This window comes from Rhipicephalus sanguineus, chromosome 8 (assembly GCF_013339695.2).
Source record: "Rhipicephalus sanguineus isolate Rsan-2018 chromosome 8, BIME_Rsan_1.4, whole genome shotgun sequence".
Classification (NCBI taxonomy): Eukaryota; Metazoa; Arthropoda; class Arachnida; order Ixodida; family Ixodidae; genus Rhipicephalus; species Rhipicephalus sanguineus.
This window is the reverse complement of record NC_051183.1, coordinates 72,966,013-72,989,835: the sequence shown is the minus strand read 5'-3', so window position 1 is coordinate 72,989,835 and position 23,823 is coordinate 72,966,013. Positions and strand designations below refer to the sequence as shown.

At 44.2% G+C, this 23,823-nt stretch overlaps 1 protein-coding gene across 1 annotated transcript; it reads right to left on the bottom strand.

The window, feature by feature from the left end:
- Positions 1 to 606: 606 nt before the first annotated feature.
- LOC119402098 (metalloproteinase-like) lies at positions 607 to 22,904 on the bottom strand. The gene is made up of 12 exons (XM_037669201.2): positions 22,748 to 22,904; positions 20,535 to 20,707; positions 19,741 to 19,830; positions 18,187 to 18,304; positions 13,366 to 13,419; positions 11,157 to 11,269; positions 10,888 to 10,959; positions 10,668 to 10,807; positions 10,528 to 10,577; positions 8,314 to 8,422; positions 4,739 to 4,891; positions 607 to 787 (listed from the first exon to the last, which is right to left on the bottom strand). The coding sequence occupies exons 1-12, from the start codon at positions 22,836 to 22,838 to the stop codon at positions 607 to 609; spliced, it is 1,344 nt and encodes a 447-aa protein (XP_037525129.2). The 5' UTR covers positions 22,839 to 22,904.
- Positions 22,905 to 23,823: the final 919 nt, after the last annotated feature.

Genomic DNA, 23,823 nt, shown 5'->3' with positions numbered 1-23,823 from the left:
GGCCAGTTTTTCTAACATAATCTTTCCACCGTGTTTCAACAGGTCTGATGTTACCTGATCCTCACCAGCGGTTTTGCCTCTTTGCATTCCCTTTAGGGCTTTCTTTACTTCCCCTGTCAATACTGGTGGGGTGTCAGATTCCTCTGGGATATTACTGCTTCTTACGTTATCATCCTGACTGTCTCGGCCGCTGTACAGATCTCTGTAGAGCTCTTCCGCTACCATATACATATACGGTGCTACCGTATATTTATATGGTACGTAGATTATTTTAAAAAAAGCCAACAAGGTGGATGCTGTAATTCACTTTCTTTCTTCAGCTAACCCATTGCTCTGGCACATTAGTTGAGATCTTCACGTTCAGCTGTCAAGTTTCTTCTGTGGAAGCAGCGCGCACTTGACTTCAGTAAACATTTTTGGCAGTGCGAACATCACTGAGAGTAACATATTTTGTACCCTCATACCTCACTTTGAAGAAAAACATATTCGGTACAAAATTCGGTACAACAATTCGGTACATTACCCAGTATTTGTGGAAATGGTGTCAAGATGTCAAATCTCCAAGAACTGAAATGTTAATTTATTATTGTTAATGTATATAACACTTCATATCTCGTAGTAAACAAACAAACTTGCCGTTGCGTAGCGAATGTCGTCAATTTCAGGAAATGATTGTTGGCACACTTCGTCCCTACTTAGCACTTCACCAGGTAGCTTATCTGTGTCATATTTTTGGCTTATGTTTCTTATTGCGTTTTCTAGCTTGAGGCAATTAAGGTTCGTTGTTCTGTGAATGTGAAGAACATTTTAAGGCGTTATTGTTTTTTTAATACAGACGCACCAAAATGTATTCCTAAAAACACCTACAATTGCAAGAACAGACAACATCACGTAAAGTACGCTGTTAATAATCACTTTTGTTTGTAGGGTAAGACTTCTTTAAAATATATGGTAAGTATTGTATGGAGAGGGCACTCTTTGAATGTAAGGTAGTATGGATCTACCAAGAAAGTGCAAGAAGTGTACTGATACCTCAGCCAACATTTGAGAGCTGTAAAGAAGCCTTACCCGATTCTGATATCGAGAGTCATCTGCAGGCTAAATAAGAGCTAGGAGTAGCAGTAATATTATTGTCTAGGGTTTAACGCGCTAAAACCATAACATGTTTATGAGGCATGTCGTTGTAGAGCGCTCCGGAAATTTTGACCAATCGGTGTTCTTAACGTGCACTTACATCGCGCAGTACTGAGGTCTCTAGCAATTCACCTCCATCGAAATGCGACCGGAACGGGAGGATCAAACCCGCAACATTCGGGCCAGTGGCCGAGCAGCGTGACCACCGTCCCACCACCGTTCAAACCCGCTGAGGACAAAGAGTCAGATGTGATGAATGTTTGGCGTTTTTCAACGCTAATAGAATTTGAAAAGCAGTGAGTCTGGAAACTACTAAATATACATTGTTGTTTTTTAATACTGTCTAATTGTGTTCTTTGTAACCAATCAGTACTTGGGCCAGAAAGTCAGGAATGGTGTGATATTACGCCGCATATCTCGACAGCGAAGAGCGAGATGGAAAAGAAAAGCCCTGTGGTTCGACTGGTCATTCAAATTCGAAGCATTTCTTAACGAATGAAAAATTCTTAAAAAGTATCTATCTATCTATGTATCTATCTATCTATCTATCTATCTATCTATCTATCTATATATCTATCTATCTATCTATCTATTTGGCCGCGTCGTCTTAGTGCTCTTATGGTCGTCTCCTTAACTTGGTATTTAACAAAATTGGTATAGGAGGACGTGCGTGTACGACGAACACGAATTTCCTGTCGCGTACATCTTGAATTCTTTTCCACTGGTCACCTGCGGCACATACCGGCATACCGCAGCCCGTGGTATGCAGGGTATGTGGCACCACATTTGATTTACAGGCAATGTGAACCGAGATTTCCAATATCTTGACGCGACATCATGAAGGAAACCACGTCGCAGAAAATGCGGTACTGGCGTCGGCGGCATTGTCGATGGGTGAAATATTCCGATGAAGCAGATAATTAAAAATCACAGGTCAAGCCGGAATCAAACCCAGGCATTCTACATGGCAGACAAGTATTCTACCGCAGAGCCACGCACTGCTTCAAAGTGCTTCAGAAAAAGACCCTATACACCTGTCATTTCAGAACTGCGCCAAATGCGGCTGCAGTGTTGACTATCCACTTCAGTATCAATTTAAAAACAAAAACATTATATATCTACAACTATGACTCCGCAACCTATAGTCAAGCGTTCTACGCATACGCCAGCGATTGCTCCTTATGATATGCTCATGATCAAACCGCAGCGTGCACTTCGTGTCGATGAAACTGGTGTCTATGCTCTAGCATGAGTGCTGACGTTACGTCGGACCACGAGCAAACTTCTACGCACGAGTGTACTAGGCTTGCCTGGTAAGCGCACAACATGCGGTCAGCACAGCATGCGCTCAATTAATACAAAGACGTCCATCTACCTCGTAACGCTTGGGTCAAAGCAAAAAATTTCGGCACATGCTTCGCATGGAATTGATTCCCGCAGTGCGTGGGATCTGCTGGATCCCACGCATCTAACACCTTCGTAGAAATGATTCTCCAGCGTTAATTGCTCGTTATGAGGTAACTTGTGGTAAACAAAGTATTTAGCCACACGTACGTTATGAGTTCGGCTTACGTATTTCTTCGTTAACTTTGATCGCCTCAGGCGCATTTGAACTTCGTTATTAGGTATTTTCTAATATGCGCACACGGATTAATTTCCCTGCTATACAGGCGCACGTTTATTCTCACTCAAGCACTATGGCTGCAAAATTTGAAATTTCTAACATTTCTTATTCCAAAGGTGTCGTTTTGAACTGTCACGGCGTGTTGTGATTCGCGCCGTAACTCATTAGTGGATTGTCAAAATTTCGCATGCGTTTATAAAAGCATGCCCTCTTCACAAATATATTGCCTTGCTGAGTGCTAGTTCGTTGTGTGTTTTACAATGAATTGAATTTTACACATTTTGCATGCACACGTCCCTCTCAGAAACTTCAAAATAGATGTTTCTATACGAAAGCGTAAAAGTGCATTAAAGGTTCTAGTGTGGGCTTGTTGTTATACTGGTGCATCATAATAATAACGGAGCAAGAAGGCACTGTACCCGCAGGCAGTTGCATACATTGGTGCGGGTGTTAGTGTCATGTGCCGCCCAATCACCTTGCGTTCCTAAACATAAAATGCGAAGTAAACGCTGAAGTAGAGAGGAACTGTGAGGTCCCCTTCTTTTTTTGTTTTAATCGCAACCATTGAAACTTAAGAGTTGATGAATTTAACGACAACACACAACACCTTGTTTTTCGTGTTAAAAAAACGGTAATAATGATACGCTAATGGAACACCACTGCACAAAGAAACAACGTTGCCACAGTTGGACGCGACCCCAGATTTTTGTATTGCTTGTGCCCCGAACGACTAATTCTCTGTGGACTCGACGCTCAGAGATGGAATTAAGTTCAATGCCATGGCGACAGATGTAGGGCACCCTTGTAACGTGTGGCATTTCGGAAGTGTGTGCGGAGCTCGCTTCGAGAAGCAGACATAAGGCAGACCGAAACCGGCGACATGTTTCTAGGAGGGCTAGAGAAATGGGACACTAGTCGAAAGAAATTCAATTATTAAGATGATGTTATAACAGCGGATGGCTATCAATAGCACACATTACCTAATATAAAAATTACAACTCACATTTGCTATCAAATACTGAACACCAGCTCACATCAGCGAACATTATACAGCGGTTGTAGTAAGCGACTAAGTACTAGCTAAGGATGACATTTCCCAGGTAAATTCCAGTCAGAAATTCTAATCAACGTCCTGAAAATCAAAGCTTGTTTCCGAAACAGTTTGTAAATACCTAATGGAACCATTTCCTTGAAAAAGACTATTTCGACAGCCGCCACAATTCCGCTATCGCCCCACAGATTATTCCAGCTTTAACCTCTTCGCAACCTGCGTCCATGTTTGTGGGCATGACTTCTGAAGCATATTACATAACGGCAAACTAATCAGTGTCATTGAGAACTCGTGCATTTGTAGCGCAGAGTGTCCTTCACCCATACTCAGAGTCAGCAGGAAAAATCAACATTGGCGGCTGGTGCACAAACAGACCAATGTGATAATGGGCGGATCGTGCAGCTTGTGGCTGTTTAGGCCTAATTGCTTACAGTTTCGCAAATATATTTTGCTTTAGTATAAAATAGTGTGAGCAAAAGTTATACTACTTGTCCTTGGGAATCACTTTAAAACATTTTAAGCAGTGAAAGCCAGAATTCATATTTGTTGAAGGTGTTCTTGCCATATCCATATTTAGGTCCAGGTTCGTCGATACCAATCTTTATCTTTGGTAAATGAAAATTCTGTCCAAAAGTTTTTTTTTACAGTTTGGAGCCACGTGATATAATATTCTGCAAAAAGCATCTCTTTTTTTGCCTATTTATATATACATCCTTCTTCGGTAGTGAAGAGTTTTAAAAAAACGAGCTGGTGTATTTCGTAACGCTCATAAAAAGCAGGAGCGTCGGCAAAGAGCCAATTACCCGCTAAATAAGTTGCATAGGCAAAGCCGATCCCCACGGGTTGTGAGGTCTGCAAAAAGATTCGCATGCGTTGCTTTCTGGCAGAATGCAATGCGCTGTTACTGTTCTTTATGCTGCTGCACATACCTTACAAGATGTGTGATCGCTTCATTGCAGCAGGTAGAGAACTTCATGGCGTTGCTGCTATTCTTGAGGTGGGTCATCATGTACCCTCCATACCAAGGGCATTGCTTAGACGAAAAACGATAGTATTGCTGGCTGTCGTGGGGACAGCCTAATCTAGTTTGGGAGAGTAAACGAAAGAAAGAAAACAGACATCTTTCAATGCTTCATTGAGATGTGGTTAATAAAAGCTGGGTCATCCGACTTACTGGACAATATTTATGAAGACGTGCCTTAATACTGGTTAAGATTGTGGGACACATATTGGCGAGTATATATGTTACTGAAAGAACAAAGATTGTGAGTTATGTTCAATGGCTAATACGTTTAAAAATATTGTCAGGTTCAATGAGGATGTAGATTTAAGCTTGATTACACATCATAATAAAATAAAACTAAAATAAGGGAACATGTGAAAATGATATAGAGAATACTGGGGTGTATAACTGCCTTCGTATGGCCTTAACCATTGACAAGGCTTTCTCATTGGCAGTCGACCCTTGAAAGTCATATGCCGTTTGGACTGTGCTCGGCACGTACGATCTTTCAGCTCGTAATGGATACAATATTGGCAGGCCTAAAATAGGAGTCTTGTTTTGTCTACTTGAGTCAAAATGTCTTTATATGATGAGAATTTCGATGACCACCTTAGGCGTCTGAGACAGTATTACGAGTCACCAAATCGTCCGGACTCACTTTGAAACCAAAAATGTGTCATTTATCCTACGAAGAACTAAATGTCCTAGTACACGTCATCAGCCATTCGGGAGTTCATCCACACCTTCATGAGACTGAAGCCATAACGTATTTTCCTCAGCCTCTCAACAGGAAACAAGTGCGCCGGTTTCTTGTTCTTCGAGTCTATAGTAGACGCCTCGTGAAAAACTCTTCTCGCATCCGCTCGTTCTTTACAGTCCTGATGAAACTTTACGTCGATTTCAATTAGAAACTATTCAACTCAATTATTTGAGAAGCCAAAACAACGCCTGCGGTCGACGTCCGTTCTTTGTCATTTTCATGAGCAAGCAGACATTGAAATTTGAGAGTAATACTTGGGTGGTTTTTCGAGCCTGCACGCCCGGCAGACGAGCGGAGAGGCGAACTGCGCATGCCGGGCACGCTGCGAAAGCTGGCGTCTTTAGAGAGCGAGCCCCTCACCCACTCATTTCGTCTCCTCAGACGCATGCGAGCATGCAGCAGCATGCGAGCGTCTACCAAGGTGGCAGCCCCAACACAAACGGCAGCGGCATGTCGGTCGTCGGCACCTTCAATAAATATAATAATATCTCATACAAAATGTATTTTGCAATATTCTTTTTACAGTGACTTCAATTTTATTCCGCATGTCACGAAGCAAAGCCTATGCTCGATCGACAGTAACTTTACCCTTGTTCAATAGGTGGCGCAGCAAAGCACTCCGCTGAAACAAGCGTGGCGTCGCTCAGCTATTACTCTTCCCTTCGTTCTGCACTCCGCTGCCCTCTCCACTCGCCCGCTCGAACCGCTGGCTCGCAAATCGCCTAGCTATTACTATGCACACCGACGCGAGCAGTGCAGTGCTCGGCGCCATATTTGTATAGAGAAAAGATGATCTTGAAAGGGTCATTGCTTATGCAAGTCAGTCGATATCAAAAGCCTAATCCAAGTATTCAACGAAGAAAAAGGAATGCATTGTCATTTTTCGAGCAACTTCAAAGTTTCGCCCCTACGTGTATGGCAGGCCTTTCAAAGTCGGAAGCGGCCATTACGCCTTGTGTTTGCTGGAAAGCATAGAAGACCCTTCTGGTCGCCCAGAATGATGGAGTCTCAGACTGTAAGATTACGTCGTCAGCGTGATGTTTAATACCATAGTTACACGGGCACGCTAACCTCAGTTACGCCGAGCCCAAGTTAACCGAAGTTAACTGCAGTTAGTGCCCACTGCAGTTGGCACATGTTACACGCGAAAAGGTGTCCTTAGTCTTGGTCCGTAAAGCAGGTAATGTGACACTCAGTTTTGCGATTAAAAATATGAACGTTTAGCTGGGTTTACACTGTCTATTTATTTAAAATATACTATCTAATACAATCTATTAATTTAAAATAAATCCTTCCTCCTTGCACCTGCAGTCCCCGAGCGCATTCCATCAAGCGTTTTGACAATGTTTGGCTTAAGTAAGGACTAGTCTCGCAACTATGGGCGAAGTCTGCTTACGGTCGGTGCGAAAACTAAGACAATCCGTTGCTCTAATAAGTTTGTTCGCCGTGTTTGGCTGCGTGGTTGGCTTTGACGAACTGTTTCGCGTGTCAGCGTCTCTGTCAGTGAGAAAGGCCAGTTGACTTGCTTTTAGGAAGAAGTTTCAGCCTCCATTCGGAGCTACGCTGCTTTCGACTGACTGACATGGGTGGCGCCATTTTGTTAGTTAGCTTCCTTAACTGAAGTGGACAACCTCAGTTCGGAGCAACGAAGGTTAGTGGGATAACTGTGGCTAGGCTTTCCGTCTATCAGGATGTAACGGCGGTTTAAGGGAAGTGATGTTCCGTACGAGGTTAGCGTGCCCGTCAAACTACGGTGAGTCGGCACGAAAGCATTCAGATGCCGACTTCTTGTCCCGCGACCCTACTGGACCCGCCGCGTCAAGGCGAACAAGATAGAGATACCCTCCGGGGATCTTTAAGCGCAGACGACTTGCGGGGCAGCAGTGGAGAAACCAAGATCTGCGCCGACTTGTGCAGTACTTGGAGGTAAAACCATGTGGCAAATAGGCTCGAACTCTACGCAGTGTGATTCGCGCTGACCGCTGTCGGAAACAAGAGTGGAAAGGGCACCCTGTTCCTACTGAATATTGGCACTTCCCGCATAGACAGTGCTGATAAAAAAACGGCAGCTGATTACGTACCACGGGCCACTAGCGATAATGCGATAGTTATACCACGTTAAGGGTGGCTGTGTTGTATGTTTGCACGAAAAACAGCGTTTTTTTATTCGCTGCGTGGGTGCGTCAAACACATAAAATGAAGACACACCAAAATATGATTGAAAAAAAACGTTACTGCTCTTTGCTGCGCGTCAGCCCTACGCGGGGGCTACAATATTAGGTGCTTATTTTTTCGTATATTTCGGGCGTCGTAAAAACAGACCCATGGTAAGAGTGACAACAGTTTGCGGAAAAGCGACACTGTTTCCACTTTATTTTTGCCAGCATCAGTCAAATGCAGATTGAATTGGGTTTCGAGGCCATTCACCATGCGGTTGCGTGTTCCCTCTCATACTGCTCATGACATTACAGAGGCGCTCAATATGATTTGCAACGCTGTGGCCATGGTTGAAGCGGGCCCAATCCTACACTGTCACACCGGCAAACGTGCAAGTAGTTTTGCGAATTTAAGCAGTTCGAACAGTGCTTACGTCACTGATTGTTTCCTATGTTGGTTCCGCCGTACAATGTTGGCGCCGCGTTGACCGCACCATCAATAAAGTTATACAATCAGAGTACCATTTGAAATGGGAAGCGTGTAATTCGCTCTGCAGCACATGATTTAAATATAAACATACTTACATGTGTCCCAATTCGTGAGCCATAATCCTAACTCCCTCATATGTATCTTTCTTGTCTTCACCGATGCCAACTTTCTCAGTCGAACAGACACCTCCGATGTATGCGATCCCTAGAACATACTACAGTTCACTGAGATTATATGTGTCCGTGGAGGAATTATGTCATATGTTTTCCCGGAATTAAACTTCAAGTAAACTAAGGAAGCTACATAATAATGCTAAAATAACAAGTTCAAGCATCAGAAAATGACAATAGCACAGTTTCTTGCGTTATCGTCCTGGTATGCTATCAAAATTGTTCGGTAAAAATAATCATTCCTTAACAACCTCTGTGCTAAAGTGGCCGCATATAGTACGAGGCACGTTGTTTCTACTAATATTTACCTTGTTCCACAGGTCTGCTTCTGTGAAGACTTACAGTACTCACGGTTCTAAGCGAGAAAATTTAGGGCTATATAATGCACGCACTTTCTTTTTCAGCACCTGCAGTTCTTGCCATATCGGCATATTTTATTTCGAACACTTACATGTAAGTCAGCATCACCTTTAGCGGTCATATTTGCAGCAAAATGACGTGGTTGTCAGAAAAAAAAAATTGTTGAAGCAGTTCTTATACTAAAAACAAATAAAAAAACGCCAGGCCTGCGCGGAAAGCGCAGCACAGTGAGAGCGAAAGCTGGAAGAGCGGAATTTTTAGAGCCCGTTATAAACACTCTTGTGCCTACTAATAAAACTACACTAGCAACGTACCCACTACGGCACAAATCATAATTTTTGTGAAGTTTGGAAGCACCCACCACGATATTATTCACCATTCTGCGCAGAAGCGACGTACAATCTTTGAGGCATTATATGCACTTTGTTCATGCGACGATTGATGACGATGAAGTATTATGGCTCAGTCCTTTGTAATGGGTTGGAATCGTTAAACGACCCATTAGTTACGTAATTCGCATTGTGTGACTCCCGGTCTTTATTGAACTGTCCCACCACGCTTTATAACATACGCTAACGTGAGAAAGCAATAGAGAGAGGGCATTAACTTTATTGAGACCCTGAGGAAATGGATCATGGGAGCCTTATGGGCTTCCTTGGCAACCAATAGAAGTGCACTTGCCAGGAACCCACTACGCTATAAATCATAATTTTTGTGAAGTATGGAAGCAGGCACTATGCAATTTTTCGTCATTCTGCGGAGAACCTTGGCACCCGCTAAGCACCTCTAAGATATTATGTACACTTTGTTGATGCTGTGGCTGATGACGATGAAGAATTATGGCGGAGCCCTTTGTAATGGGTTGGAAGCATTGAACAACCATCTCGTTGCGCAATTCGCATTGTGTGACGCCTGGTTACAGAATTCGCATTGTGTGACGCCTGGTTGATGTTTTACTCTTCTATCACGCTACATTACATATGTTAACATGGTTCGTTCCCGACATGAAGCCTGTATAGAGTCTTTTTGCAAAGCAGTTTCAAGCACCGGTTTGCCTCTGAGGTAGAACACTGGGCTCCACGCCGAGGGCCCAGGTTCGAACCTCGTTCCATCCTTGAATTTTTTTCTTATTTCGTTTTTTTTTTCTGATTTCGAGATATAGTGGTTACGGACACCGGCGGCGGTGGACAACTTCGGCGCCAAAAATGGCCCTTGTTGTGATCTCATAACAGCTTTCGCTGTAAAAAATGATGCCTCCTTTTAAATACGTGATACCCGCTGCAGTGGTCGTTTGGTTACCGTGCTCGATTTTTGATCCGATGGCCGCGGGATCGCGTCCTAGCAGCGGCGGCCGCATTTCGATGGAGGCAAAATGCTGGAGGCCTGTGTGCTTGGATTTAGGTCAACGTTGAAGAACACCCCTTGGCCTCAATTTGCAGAGCCCTCGACTACGGCTTTCTGATGACCATATCGTCGTTTTGGGACGTAAAAGTGCAGCAATTTTTATATTATTGCGTTTTCGGCTCTTCCATAATTTTAACTGGCGTAGTGGAAAACGAGACCATGCTGGCAAAGAAAACAAAAAAGGCTTTGCCTCGCCTTGTTTCTAGACTACTGTCTCTCTCTCTTTTTTTGTGGAGTATAGCCTATTTTTAACAAACTTCAGCTTTCTTCAATGAATAGTCGTAAAGTTAGACTGATGCGTTCCTGCGTAAATAAACAATGTATCTGCCAAAGACATTTTCACAGTGGCAATGAAGAGCTCTTTGTGTGACTTGCCTAGTTGTCCTGATTCCCAGCCTTTAATCCCGTCAGATCCCATGTCAAGGCTGCGCAAATAAAATGAAAGAAATTGCGAACTTAAAGAGAACTAATAATTTTCCATAAGAAATAATAATTGCAAGTGGCGTGTTACTCACCCTGTTACAAGGTATAGTGCGTCGTAAGACGAGTATTTTTGATAATTAAATCTGACGTATCTTTCAAGTTTAAGGAGGGTAGCAAAGCCTTCTATACGAAGCCATGTTTTACGCACGAAAAAATTACTTTCCACTTTGTGCTGGAAATGAAGCGATGGTGTGAATACATCGAACAATAGACATGTCAGATGTTAGTGCAGCGATTGCTCCAATTGCTTACGTTAATGACTTCGAGAGCACAAAATTTTATCTCTACTTCTGGGTCTGACACTGTGAGGTACTTTATGTTCACCTGCTCGAAAATAAGAAAAACGTGAGTTAACCTTCTTTCAATAGAGCATTTTGTACGAAACCTATATGACTCGCGACAAATGAAAAATTAAGAGGTGACTGCCTTCTATACAAATTATTCCTCGTGCGGGCGATGACTGCATCTGCTGAAAGCACTGCCGACAAAATATATAATAAAAAATGACGGATGAAACTTACGGAATTAACTGTTATCATAAGATACACCAGCAGCTCCAGCTTTGATTTAAATTGTTGTCGGAAAGCACTGTCCACAACAATTATAAGCTCCAAGATTATCTTGTCTGGCGGTCCTGGAAATTGGGTAAGAGACACGACGTTAAACATAGCAAAATTGCGCAGCACTACGCACTAAATCAGGTCCTGAGTAAAGCACTAGATAAAGCCAAAAGGAAACGAAATTTTCTCATCCAAGGCGGATGAACATGTACAGTCGCAATCTTTTTGAGGGTGAACACAGGAGAGCGTGGCTTTCTGCATAACCAGCGCCGTCAGGCGACACGTACAGTATCGGCGCGCATGCGCAAGCAGGGTAGCTTCCCTTCGCGCGCATCACGTCACCGAAGCGCTCGTGTGTCGTCTGCTTGCTGTTTTCCGGCCTTGGTGGTGATCGTATGAAGAAAACTAAAATTTTGATGCTTTCAGTTCAACCAATGTGCTTCTTATGCCTGGCGTTCCACCTTTTCGTTTTCGTTTTTTTTTTCTTTTCTCGTGTTCTTGTAGTCGTACAACGAACAGGCAAAGAAACACAAACATCCGAGCTATTATTTGGCGCATGTTTCACAAAAAAAAATACAATTAGGAAGTAGTATAAGTAAAGCGCTATAATTTTCTGTCATGTTACAATTATTTTGTCATGTCCTGCTTTGCAAAAAGCACTGCTGCCATTATAGTGGGTGGTGGTGACGAGTACAGCGCTAGCACAAAGTTATGATGCGCTCGAAGATTCTCCCACTCATCGCGAACAGCTACATGAAGTTCGTCCGCACTCGCCATGTTAACAGGGGTCGCACCATGGCTGCTTTTATGTATATTCGAACATATTTTCACGAATGTTCATGCCGGCCAGAAGAGCACAGTGATCCTATGATTTTATATGTGCTCTTTCACACCTCTTGCAGTGTGTACCGGCGCCAGGTCATGTTGGAACACAAAATGTGCGTCAGGGAAAGCGCCCAGCTACAAATCAACGATGTTCTTGAGAACGCCAGCAAACGAGATCATATTTTCAAGTTTATTCGTGAATCGTGTGGAACGTAATTGCAAGTACAACATTGTCACCACTTTGAAGCACACGGCCGGCTTTCTTTCTGCAGTCGAAGTGCAGCAGACGACACGCGCTTCCTTGGCTGACGCAATGAGCGTGACGGCACAATTTTCGCAAGCCGGACGCACTACGCATGAGCAATGCTTCCCGCTGTCGCCGCTTAGCTGCGCTGGGAGCTCGTATAGCCACGCGATCTCGTGTTCACTCTCAAAAAGATTGCGACTGTACATGCGCCAATGACCGCGTTCTCTAGAATTCAATGACATTGCAAACACTCCTATCTTTCAATAGGAGCCGTTGGTCCGTCCTAATTGATGGAGTTGTCTTGATGCGACGCCACCTAAAGCGTACGACTGCTTTCGTCACACCTGCGTCTGAGAGCATTCCTGTTGAGCTGCGGTAGCCGCGGGATCCCTCTCCTACACCATGCGTCCGTTAGGGCTTTTCCGTCGTATACCTTCATTTGTAGCTAGAAGGACTACCTCGGCAGCCTCACAGCGCTCGAGTGGCACATCTTACAGGCAGCACATGCAGCAGTGACACGTCGCCGTTGGTAGCGCGTAACGCTACGAACGGAGACGCATCATCTCAAAACACCGCGTGTCTTGGAGAACCAGCATGACAGGCAACATAGTGATCACGAGGGATGCAAGACATCTTTTCACAGATGAGAACACAGCTGACTAAAAATTACGTAATATCACTTGCGTCATGTGGCGCCACCTAAAGGGATCTCTTCCCCATGAACTTAAAGCAGGCGCAAAGGCTAGCCGACTGGGGAGGGTAGGAAAGGACGACTTGAGAGGGTAGAGAGCGGTTGAATCGGGTACATCTGACTGGCACTGAAAAAAGAACAGGAGGTGCTGTCTAGACTGACCTCACCAGTAGGAAGGCAGGTTACTCTGTCGTCGGAGAACGTTGAGGAGAGCTCAAGTGAAGCTGGTTATCTAGTCGGGGAGTTCACGCTTCGGCCACCTTCAGGGGCCTCTCCTGCATTCTTACGTTGTATGTGACTCTCGGCCGAAAAGTGTCTAGTTTCCTAGCTACATCTAGCACATTACTCAGGCCATCTTTATAGGTGTACTGCAGTCTGCAAATCATCAAATAGTGCTAGTGACTTACTCTGGTTCACGTTGTGCCTGGACGAAACGAAGGAACTCACTGGCCTGCGGAAAGCTAGGAAGATATGGGAAAAATTAACAGTGTACAGTCACAGGAAAAAAAGCAGTTGTAGGTGAAAAATGATTTTATAATTTGTAGATGTGGAAAGTACAAACTGAATAGAATGCACTGCCCACAATACGTTACGGGGGCACGTTGCGGATAATATTACTAAACCGCTAAAATGAGAGCGTTAATCAAAGATCATCATAATTGCTTGGAAGGAATATTTCGGGCAAATGATAATTATGAACGTAAGCAGCATGCTCTTCTATTTATTGCGTGCCCTGAACGTTTTGAAGAAATGTTCTCTCGGTGTTCCTTTGAAAAGTTGCTCCTTTGATATTTTGGCAGTAAAGCCTAAATAGCCACAATACGCGTAGCCATCAAGATGACGGTCGCAAAAGAAAAAAAAAACAAGGTATTACAAGTGACATCCAAGCTACCATCTTCTCCTACAGAGGCTTTTGCTGCAGCAATAACCGCAACTGCATGTAATTGCTTTATTGAAAAGAAAAGAAAACAACAACAGGATAACGCCGATAAAAACAACGTTGTTACTACTAATATTAGCGACACTGAAACAATGTACACGCGCTAAAGTTGAAACGAAATAAAGACGCAAGAAAAAGTAATAACCTCACTGCATTATACGACAACGCACTCTGCCGGACGCCATGGTATGTTCTCACGAACTGAGCATGGTCAACCGCAAAAATATTTCTCGCGCTCTGGCTGCCGCCGTAATACCTTCTTGTTTACCGGTAATATGAGGTTTTTATGATATGGCGGTCACTAGAATGTCACGTCCTGATCAATTACGGTCACGTTTGCTCAGCGAGACAGCCCCAGTGTTTCAGCATAAAGCATCGGGGAGACATTTGAGCACGTTCAGTTAGTCTCAACATAACAAAATGTGCTGAGGAGCGGAACATTCCGAATACAAATCTAAGAGCAATGATCTCGAAATTACTATCGTTGGCTAGGTCAAGGTTAAAAGGAAAGCACGTTTGCGAGGTGGTGCAATTTTCATTGTTACCCGAAGTTTACTGCAGCGAAATGACCCGCGCCGGTTTTTTTGCTTTAGTCTTGTTCATGTATAAAATAGCACGTTTTTTTTTTCGTTGTTTTGTATTTTTCATGTTGTAACCCACTCCCCTCTGTAAAGCTTCGGCGATTGAGGGTAACAAAATAAATAAATAAATAAAATAAAAAAAACATTTTGGTGTCTTAAATTGACAGTTTCTTTACCAGCTTTGAACACTGAGTGATTCGGCGAATATATTGAGTAATTGGGATTTGTCACAGCAACGGAATCTCACTTTAGAATGGTGAGATGGCAATACCAGTGACAAGAAGGCGAGAAAAAGAGCGGTGAGAGGCTACACTGGTGTCCGTAAAACCTGCCTCTAAAGTCTCCTCACCAAAATCATAGAGGTTGGACAAGGTAGCTTTGGTTAGGCGTCATTATAATGAGGTGTAAATATAGAGTTTTCTACAGAGATACTGTGGAGCGCTAAAACACGGCGTCACAAAAGGTTATAAAGCGCGCGCGCGGTCGCTTTCAAACAGCAGCAGGAGAGAACGGCGCGAGCCGCTCGCCCAAGAAGCGCAAACGACGAAAAAAAGCCGCACCTCCCCGAAGGGGATCGTGAGGAAATGCGAATTCATTTGCGTGCACCCGATGAGTGTGCGATTAATTAATGAAGAGAGACGAGAGTGTGCACGTAGAGGCGTAATGCTCGAGTTGCATTGTGTTACACTTCGTCCTAGTGGTATCGTTGTCGCGAGAGATTCGACTGCACCGACTTCCATTGCTATCAAGACACCAAAGCGCGCGCTACCACCATGATATATATAGGTCCGAGCGCGGAGAGGAGGAGCGCCCGAGCTCTCTCTCCGCCGACCGAGCTTCGCGATGCGAGCGCCCTCACCGGGTACACTCCTCTCCCTTACCCTCCGCTGCTCCGCGATGCGAGCGCCATCACACACCCGCGCGCCCATCCTCTCCCTTACCCTCCGCCGCTCACCACCTGCTCCGGTTGCTAGGCGCGGCGCAGCTGTTGCTAGGGGCAAGGAGGAGCGCGCGCGGAGAGATAACACCTGTGCGCACGCCGGCCAGGGACGCAGGACAACCCCCGACTAAGAAATGCATTCGCATTTAAAACCAAACATCAAAAGGCGCTGACGCGCCGCATCCTCCTCACCCACTCGAGCCAGACGCAGACAACCCGATCAAACGCCCGGCAAAGCCTGGATGTTTCTAGAAGGAAGGGGGGACGCATCACCGAGCGACGCCGCCGCGCGTAGAACCGGCGAGAGAAATCTCGAACTATCCTCAGCCTTGGCTGTACTGCACGCCGAATAAACCTCCCGACGCTTCTAGAAACCGGGGGAGAAGGGATGAAAGCGTGCAAACGATGACCAGTCAGGCAGACAGGAGACCGTCGAGAAGGAGTGAGTCAGTCAGTCGGCTCGGAGATGGTGAAGTTATGCTGAGTTTGGCTCCGTTAGCCAAAGAAGACGTGGTTATGATGGTGTGCGGTCAGTTGATCGGCGATCTGGAAGAATTAGAGGACGACGCCGTGTGAGCCGTGACTAGTTACGACGACGATTGAACTGCGACAGACACCGCTGGAGTTGGCGTGCGTGAGTGTTTCCTTGAAGAGAAGCATTCGATTACCGTCCAAGAATTGTGGATTGGATACGCCATTGTATATTAAGGACTTTAACTGTCCTTGAATAGATGTAATGCATGAGATTGAATTTGTAGCGTGTGATCTGTTTGCATAGTTCCCGTTGTGTTAACACCATCCGAGTTATATTGTGAAGTTGTAACTGGCACTAGCCGAGTGTGCACGTGTTTGTCATATTGGTATTGCCTTAACGGAGAATATATTAAGTGCGAATGCACTTTATAAGCGACCCTGAATCCGCCGTCCCATAGCAACGGCGCGAGGAGCGGAGAGGAGCGTCTGTAGCAACGGCGCAGCGACGTCACGCCCCACGTGACTGCGCGCGCTCCGCCCTCCGCTCCGTGGCTGCGCGCGCCCCGCGCATTGCCTGTGGTGATGAAGGCCGGCGGCGAGACGCCGAACGAAAGCGTGCGAAGCGAGCCGAGCACCCCGAAGCCGATCTGGCGCGGGGACGCGCGATGCGTGAGCGAGCGCGGGCCCTCGAATTCGATCGGCCGGACGCGCGCTTCAAGCGAGACTTCCTGGACCGCAGCTTTGGATATAGCTGCGCGGTGTGCGATCGACTGTGGTTCGACAACAACCTGAGCCCCATCTCGGGCGTGCGCAACGCCGCCAACAAGTTGAACGCGTTGCGGGTTCTTTGGAACGAGTTCGGAAGACAGATCATCATCATCAGTAAAAGTGCTTTGCACTTAAAAACGGCCAGACCTCCGTGGGTCGGCTGGCGCGTGCTCTCTCGCTGCCGTCTCCTTCGCTCGGCTCTGCAGTTTAGTCGCGCGCGCCCCCTCATAGCATCACCCCGTGCTTCGCACTTCCTCATACTCCCCTTCGGGGAAATGCGGGTTTTTTTCGTTTTCGTTTGTGTTATCCACTGTCGGCTCTGACTCGGTCTTTGGACCACAACCGACGCTCGCTGGCGCACCAAAGGACCAACTCTAAATTGTCCGCGCTTTCGTGGTGCGTATGTGGAGGGCCGAGACGCCAGTCCTTAGAATCCGCCCGGCGATTGCCAACCCGTTTAACGGGACAAGTGACACACGGATTTGTTCCTTGCTCAGTTCTGACTAGACTAATAGTGTTCAACGAATTGCCACTTCGTGCATTTTATAACAGGAACTGTAAAAACAACGATGATGACAGCAACGATAATAAATGCTATGGCGATGACAACAGCAACTCCTTCCTTGTCGCGATACGATTACGCCTTGTGCTTGGCAGTGAAGTGCTATTTAGTGCGTCTGTTGATATACCCGTGTTAGGGTATTCGCCGATGCTGATGATATATTTTAACTGTTTCTGAAAGGCTTGTTTCTAGACTTTACTTCGTTAGTGAGCACAGCTTCTTCATCGTCACATAATTTCAGGAGGTAATTTTTTCTCTAACTGACGGCTACAAAATATCTCATTGCAAGGTGTGCTTTGCTATCCTGTATATTTAAATAGAAGGGGGTGCTGTCTATTGTTTGTTCGTTTGTTTATGAATGCTGTCAACCCCAAGAGGGGGTTTTTACAGGAGTGGGAACAAATAAAGTTTTACAAAACAACATACAATGTTGTGCTGCAATTCGAGCAAAAGAAAAACGGCCAAGGAGTACATTACAAAATGAAGACATGCAGTGAACACATACGCGAATATATGCGAACGCTGGCAAGATTCCCAGTGAAAGTATTGTTCGTGATAGAGCGTTATGAAGAAAGACACATAACCATGAGATCTGATGCGGTATGCATGCGCATCCATATTTTCGCTAAAATAGCAATGGCACCTTGTTACACACATAACAAAGGAATAGCGATACGTAACACAAACATGCCATAACGATTATTAATTGTTTTGTTTGGATGTACCAAACTCAGGATGTGTTTATGAGAGACGCCATAGTGGAGGGCTCCGAAATGTTGACTTGCGGTTCTTTAATATATGTCTAAATCTAAGCACACGGGTCTCTAGCATTTTGCCTTCATCGAAATACGGCCGCTGGTGCCAGGTTTCGATACCGTGACCTTCGAATCAGCAGTCGTGCATCAGAACCAGAGGACCACCGCGGCGGGGAAAACCATGTTGCAATAATGGAAGTGTACTTACTGTCCCTTTGAAATTTATCTTCGGTGAGCGCGTACATCATATGAGGAATGTTCCCTTGCGTCGTTCTTTCTTGCGGCAGTAAAGGCTTTATGCCATATTTCTGGCCTATTATGCCTTCCTAATAAAACAAAACCTGTTTAGTAATGTACATTCTGTGTTTGTGAAATATATATAGAAGAAAGCGCTGGTGTACACAGTAAGCATAAAAAAGTGATAAGTCCAGTTTAAGAAGAGGCTTCTGCAACAGTTTGTTAGCAAGGACCTCCTCCCGCATAAAGTATAATTAAAATTTGCAGAAGTAACTCAATCAATGTCAATATGTGCGGAATAAAGTGGAACTGAGATAGATCTCGTTGTTATAGCAGTGCCTGACGTTACTTTATTGAAAGGACATGAAAATTATATTGTGGAATTTTGAGGAGATTATCTATATTCACTATTATGTTTTGCTAATCATTGGAGTCAATATTCTTCACGTTGTGTTCAGGTACGGCTTGTAATATTTTTCTTTCTTTTAAGCTTTCGCTGGTTATCCGAAAAGTTTCAGCCTAGTCTTATTATGGGCATACATTCTTTTCGCTTAACTTGCTATGTTAAATAAGGAACAACAACTCAACAATTACCAACATTAAAGCACAATCCTCTATAAAGCTAGCTTATACTATTAAAATATTTACATCCCAGTTGAACATCACAAAGAAATTGCCATCAGAAGAACAGAAATTTCTCTTGTTAGAAGACATCTCTTTATTCACTACAAAATCCTAACGCAGCGACGTATTTCCCTATTGTACAAGATACATTTGTTGTCCTAATTACACAAGATAATTTTCTCGCATCCGTGTTGTAACAAAAAATTGCAGTGGCTTAGCCGAGCTAAGCCACTGCAATTATTATTATATTAATATATTATTCTTGCGTTGTATACATTGACAAAAAAGCACGAGACACACAGGAAATAGGGTGGGAAGAGGCTGACAACTGCCATCTAAAGGGGCACAACGCCTGCCTGCTCCATGCTTTGGCTTCAAAGCACAATCAACCAAATTTCTATACAGCGTAGCAATGGTGGTGGCTAGGCGCAAGTGACCTGTCCTGATAGTGACCATCAGAAACAAATGATCACAGACTAATTATTCTAGGTAATCCTGCTACCGGAAGACAGAACTTCCGCTTTGCTCAAGTGGTGGTGGTTGCATGCTAGTCTTGTGTTTGAGCGTTTCTCTAGCCAGAATTAAATTGCTCGCTCGCGGAGTCCATCGACTGCTCCAAATGCGTCATTGCAACTGAACCTTAGTCTTAACCAAAGCAAATTATCTAGACAATCTGCAGCAGATGTTCCTAATGGTTTGTGCGATGAAAGGTTAACAATACTATGAAAGGTTAGCTAGCGCTTGCCAATTCAACATGCTGCTAAAGCCAAGAGATTGATCATTTAAATACCTCCCAACTTTGAAACTTCAGCTCACAACGGACATTTTTAAGATGTACTCTGCCTTGTGATATCGATCTGGATCCTAGCTGAAAGTCATTGCAATAAGAATGAAGTCTCACCACCGTCAATCCCGCGCTTTCAGAAACAGTTACGGAGGCAAAAAGGTTAAGGTCGTGGTAAAGATTTTCTTCTAATAATTCTCCGTCAAGCTGCAAAACACATAGAAAAATGTCGTGTTATTACAAGTGCTGTTGTTTTCATCAATTCTCTGTTTTCTCGAAATAAACTTGTTCATGGCTACTGAAATCATCCTTTTGTATAGCACACATATGTCACACACCGTTTGCTAAGTGCGCTGGTGGTGGGAATTAGTAATTTGGTAAATACAGGGTGGCTCTGTGAAACGCACTTAGAAAATAATCCCATGTAAGAAAAGATCAATGTTTGTCGAACAATTTCACAGCCACCAAATACTTCATGGTACACTCCAGTTGTAGCGGCTGTCCTCGTTCCGTTTCGTGGCGCTTGAAAATATCCCAACATGCGTGTAAGTAAACGCCGATTGTATAGTCTTTCTCACTGTAAGCGGTTTGATTCACGTCACTTCGGCGTCTTGTTCTGTTGTTCATATTGTTTACTGGTTTTCTCACCAGTAAACCAATAATAATTGGTTTAACCAATAACTTTACCAATAATTATGTTCTTCAATGGTACACCTCATTATATAGAGTTCTGGGATGTTACAGGCAAAAATAAAGAAAACGAAATAAATTGCACACTAGCTGCAAGCACTTGGCATTAGTACTATGCTTAACTATAGCCGTCCAAATCTAGTTGTTTAGTTTATTACGTGAAACCTAATTGGCATGTATTACTGCCGTTTCTTCACCTGAAGATCATCTCGTATACTCACATAGTTATGTTCCATAATGTCGCCCTGGTATGTACGTAGTAAGAACTGTTTTCCTACTACAGAGCTTTTCTCTAAGTTCAACGTGATATTGTTGGTCACTTTGATGACTTTTTGGCCGGCCTCGTTGCGACTTTCAATGAGATGTGGGTAAACAACGTCCAGTGCTTCCGGTACTGCAAAAAGGGCAACATAACTTTTGTTAATGGGAGACACTTCTAGTAGCTGTCAAGTAAAGAGCATTTCAGGATATAGCCCTTCTGAACCGTGATTCATTCCAATGATTGAGTATATTTGTGTTAAATTCTTATGAGAATATATAGCAAATATATAAAACATATAAGCTCTGTGTGGAATCTGTATGAAAACTTGAGGAATCACTGGAATGGCATACAGAACATTCAAGTAGGGAGCCGCTACCATTACATTATTTCGTGACCATTCTTTTGATATGGTTGCTGTCCTGTGGCAGCCCCGATCCTGTAGTGTAGGGGTCCTTCCTCGAGGGCAATTCATGTAGTCTTGATCGACAAGTTTTGTAAGGTTCTTAAGAAGCTAAAGAATATGCAGTTGTTTTAAACATTTGTTCTTATGCTTTCTCTCGTAGCGCTCTCACAACGTGCATTTGAAATCGTCATAATGCCGTTCGAAGGCACAACGACATTGACACACAGAACACAGGTTAGCAAACACCTTCCAGACCAACAGCATGTCCTCTGAAAGAGTATTTGCCTAGCACACCATCATTGCCTATCACAATCTAGGGTCCAGGATTGAAAAGTTTATAATGTAATTCTAATAGGGCGAGAGTTAGTGGCTCCCAACACCAATTCCAACCTGCCTCGTAAACCTTTCCTGCGCTATAAACAATTGACGAAGCTTTGCTTAGTGAGATCTTTAACTATACTCGAAGTACGGTATGCACAAATCACAACCTATGCCTGCTATATCCTTATTTCGTTTGAATAAAATAGCTGGGCGCCCGCTAGGTGGTATACGCTCACACTGTTCCTTACAATGTCGAATGATGATCTTTTATTTTTCGGCATAAGTACATAAAATCATGCTCTGTAGGGACAGTGAAGCAGTCAATGTGTACCTCGGATGTTACAGCGCTTGCATTAAATAGGAAGTACCTTCTTAACTGATATAGACAGACGTGTCTTGTAAGACAACTCGCCTGGTTTCGTATATTCTCACCTGCACATTGAGTAATGAGTAAATTTGAATTCTTGATTTCGTGCGTTACAAAATATGCGTTGTCCTTGCCAGTAATGCTCAACAATTGGAGTAAACCACCGAGCGAATGGCGCAACAATCAAAACGTGCTTTTTAGATACGATAGAAGCTCCGGGGTAGGAAGAAGTGCTTGCGACCACGAGAACCACGAAGGGTGCATATACCGGCAGCGGGTTTCGCAAGGTCGTCTCTAAAAGTCTTTTGTCTGTAAAAAACTTTTGCAAAAGCAGAATGATTTCATTTATTTCAAATGGTTTCAAAAAAAAAATGAATTCATCTCTCGGACATGATGAAATGTGCTTTGAGGCATGTTCGCTTGCCCAAATTAAGCAATGTCCCAGAAACACTGAGTATGAGAGTATGAAGGAAAGGGAATTTATGGGCTTGTTTTTCGTTTTAAACTAATCTTTTATGATATACCAACATACAATCAGTTGAAGAAAGATATAGGTGACGTTATTTGCGGTCATTTATTTGTATGATAGTAATTACGCTGTAAATGTAAAGGAATTAAACTGGACGAAAAGATAACTTGCCGCCGGCAAAAACTGAAGCTGCAACCTTCAAATAACACGCCCGATGCTCTACCAATTGAGCATCGACAACTTGACGGTGGGTATCAAACACTCTTGTTCTTGGCAACTGGCCTAACGCAGCACGTGACACTTTTACGAGCTGACCGTTTACTGCAAACCCTCGCGCACCACCAGAAGGCATCAATTATGCCGGCAGGGGACCGTAGCTATGAATGCACTAAGGAAGGGGAATTGATTAATGAAGGCCTCGTTGATGGAGCATCGGTTTGGTCCCTACCAGCGGCAAGTCGTATTTTCTTCCACTTTTTTGTACAGTACACTTAAGAACTGCAAATAAGGCCCGTTATAATTACTGTGACTTCCTTTTTCATTGGTTTCCTAGGGTACAAGCGTAAACAAACAAAAATATTTTTTTTCAGCAACGCCCTCATTTGCACTTACGTTTAAGACACCATCCGGCTTGTATAGTCCGTAAGAAGCACAGGGCCAGCAAACAACAACTCCACATGTTGAATCTCGGTGAAATGAACATGATATGATTCTCACGTCCACGTGTATGGGTACGCAAAACTAAAACAGCGTGCTGAAGCTCAGCGGTACCGGCTACTGTTCGTAGAGTGGTGCAGATTTGAGAAGATCAGCGCTTGACCTGCGGTATCTGTTTCTTAATGTCTTTGTTCTTCGCCCGGTATTTCATCCCCTGTTTTACATATGATCTAACTAGCCTTCCAGTTGTTCCTACCGAATCTAATTTTTTCTTCGCGTTTCTGTAAAGTTTTTACGTTGTCCTACAAAGCGACTCATTCGCAGCTGCTGGGCAGCGTACGTCAGCCATCGCCTTTAGCTTTCAAAGTCCATGAGCTGTAACTAATCGGTTTCGAACTTGCCTCCCCATGTGCGTCCAAGTTTACTAAAATGACGTGACACCTCTACCGCAATTACAGCTGGGCTCAATGTCTTTAGTGCTTACAGGAAACAGCTGTGGTCAGTATGAGGCACACTGTTTCTTCGAGAAAAGTTCAGCCAGCTAGAGGCCGTGAGAACCGTCGGGTAGCGAAGTTCTAGAGGAGACAGTGTGTGTGAATGGCTCTAGAGATCAAGTGGTGCCGCATGTCCTCCGCTAGATTTGCAACGCGCGCTTACTCTTCGTTGGGTAATGCGAGATCACATGACCTGCTGGCTCAGTCAATGGTGTTTCAGTGAACGCCTCGTGTCACGACATGCGTCATGGCACGGGGGTGGCAGCCCCCCTACTCACCTAAGAAGCAGCACAAAGCAACGCTAGTGCTCCTTTGCGCACCCTCCCGCGGGGTCACGTGCCTTGCCTCAGTTTAATAAAAGCAATGTAGGCGTCTAAAAATGTGAATAATGAAAGTGCTAATTGTTTTCCCTGTATGTTTTACCGCATTTCATCAGCATCATCATAATCATTTCGAGCTTTGTCATCAACATCATCATCATCATTCACAACACTTCATTTTATTTATTTCTTCATTCACTCCCCATCTGATGAAGTG

Excerpts from the sequence above, each read along its gene's own strand:
- LOC119402098 (XM_037669201.2), bottom strand. The coding sequence starts at position 22,838 with ATGTTCATTTCACCGAGATTCAACATGTGGAGTTGTTGTTTGCTGGCC. Across the intron at positions 18,305-19,740 it reads AAAGCGCGGGATTGACGGTG|GAAGGCATAATAGGCCAGAA; the intron begins GTGAGACTTCAT and ends TTGTTTTATTAG. Across the intron at positions 10,578-10,667 it reads GCACTATACCTTGTAACAGG|CCTTGACATGGGATCTGACG; the intron begins GTGAGTAACACG and ends TTATTTGCGCAG.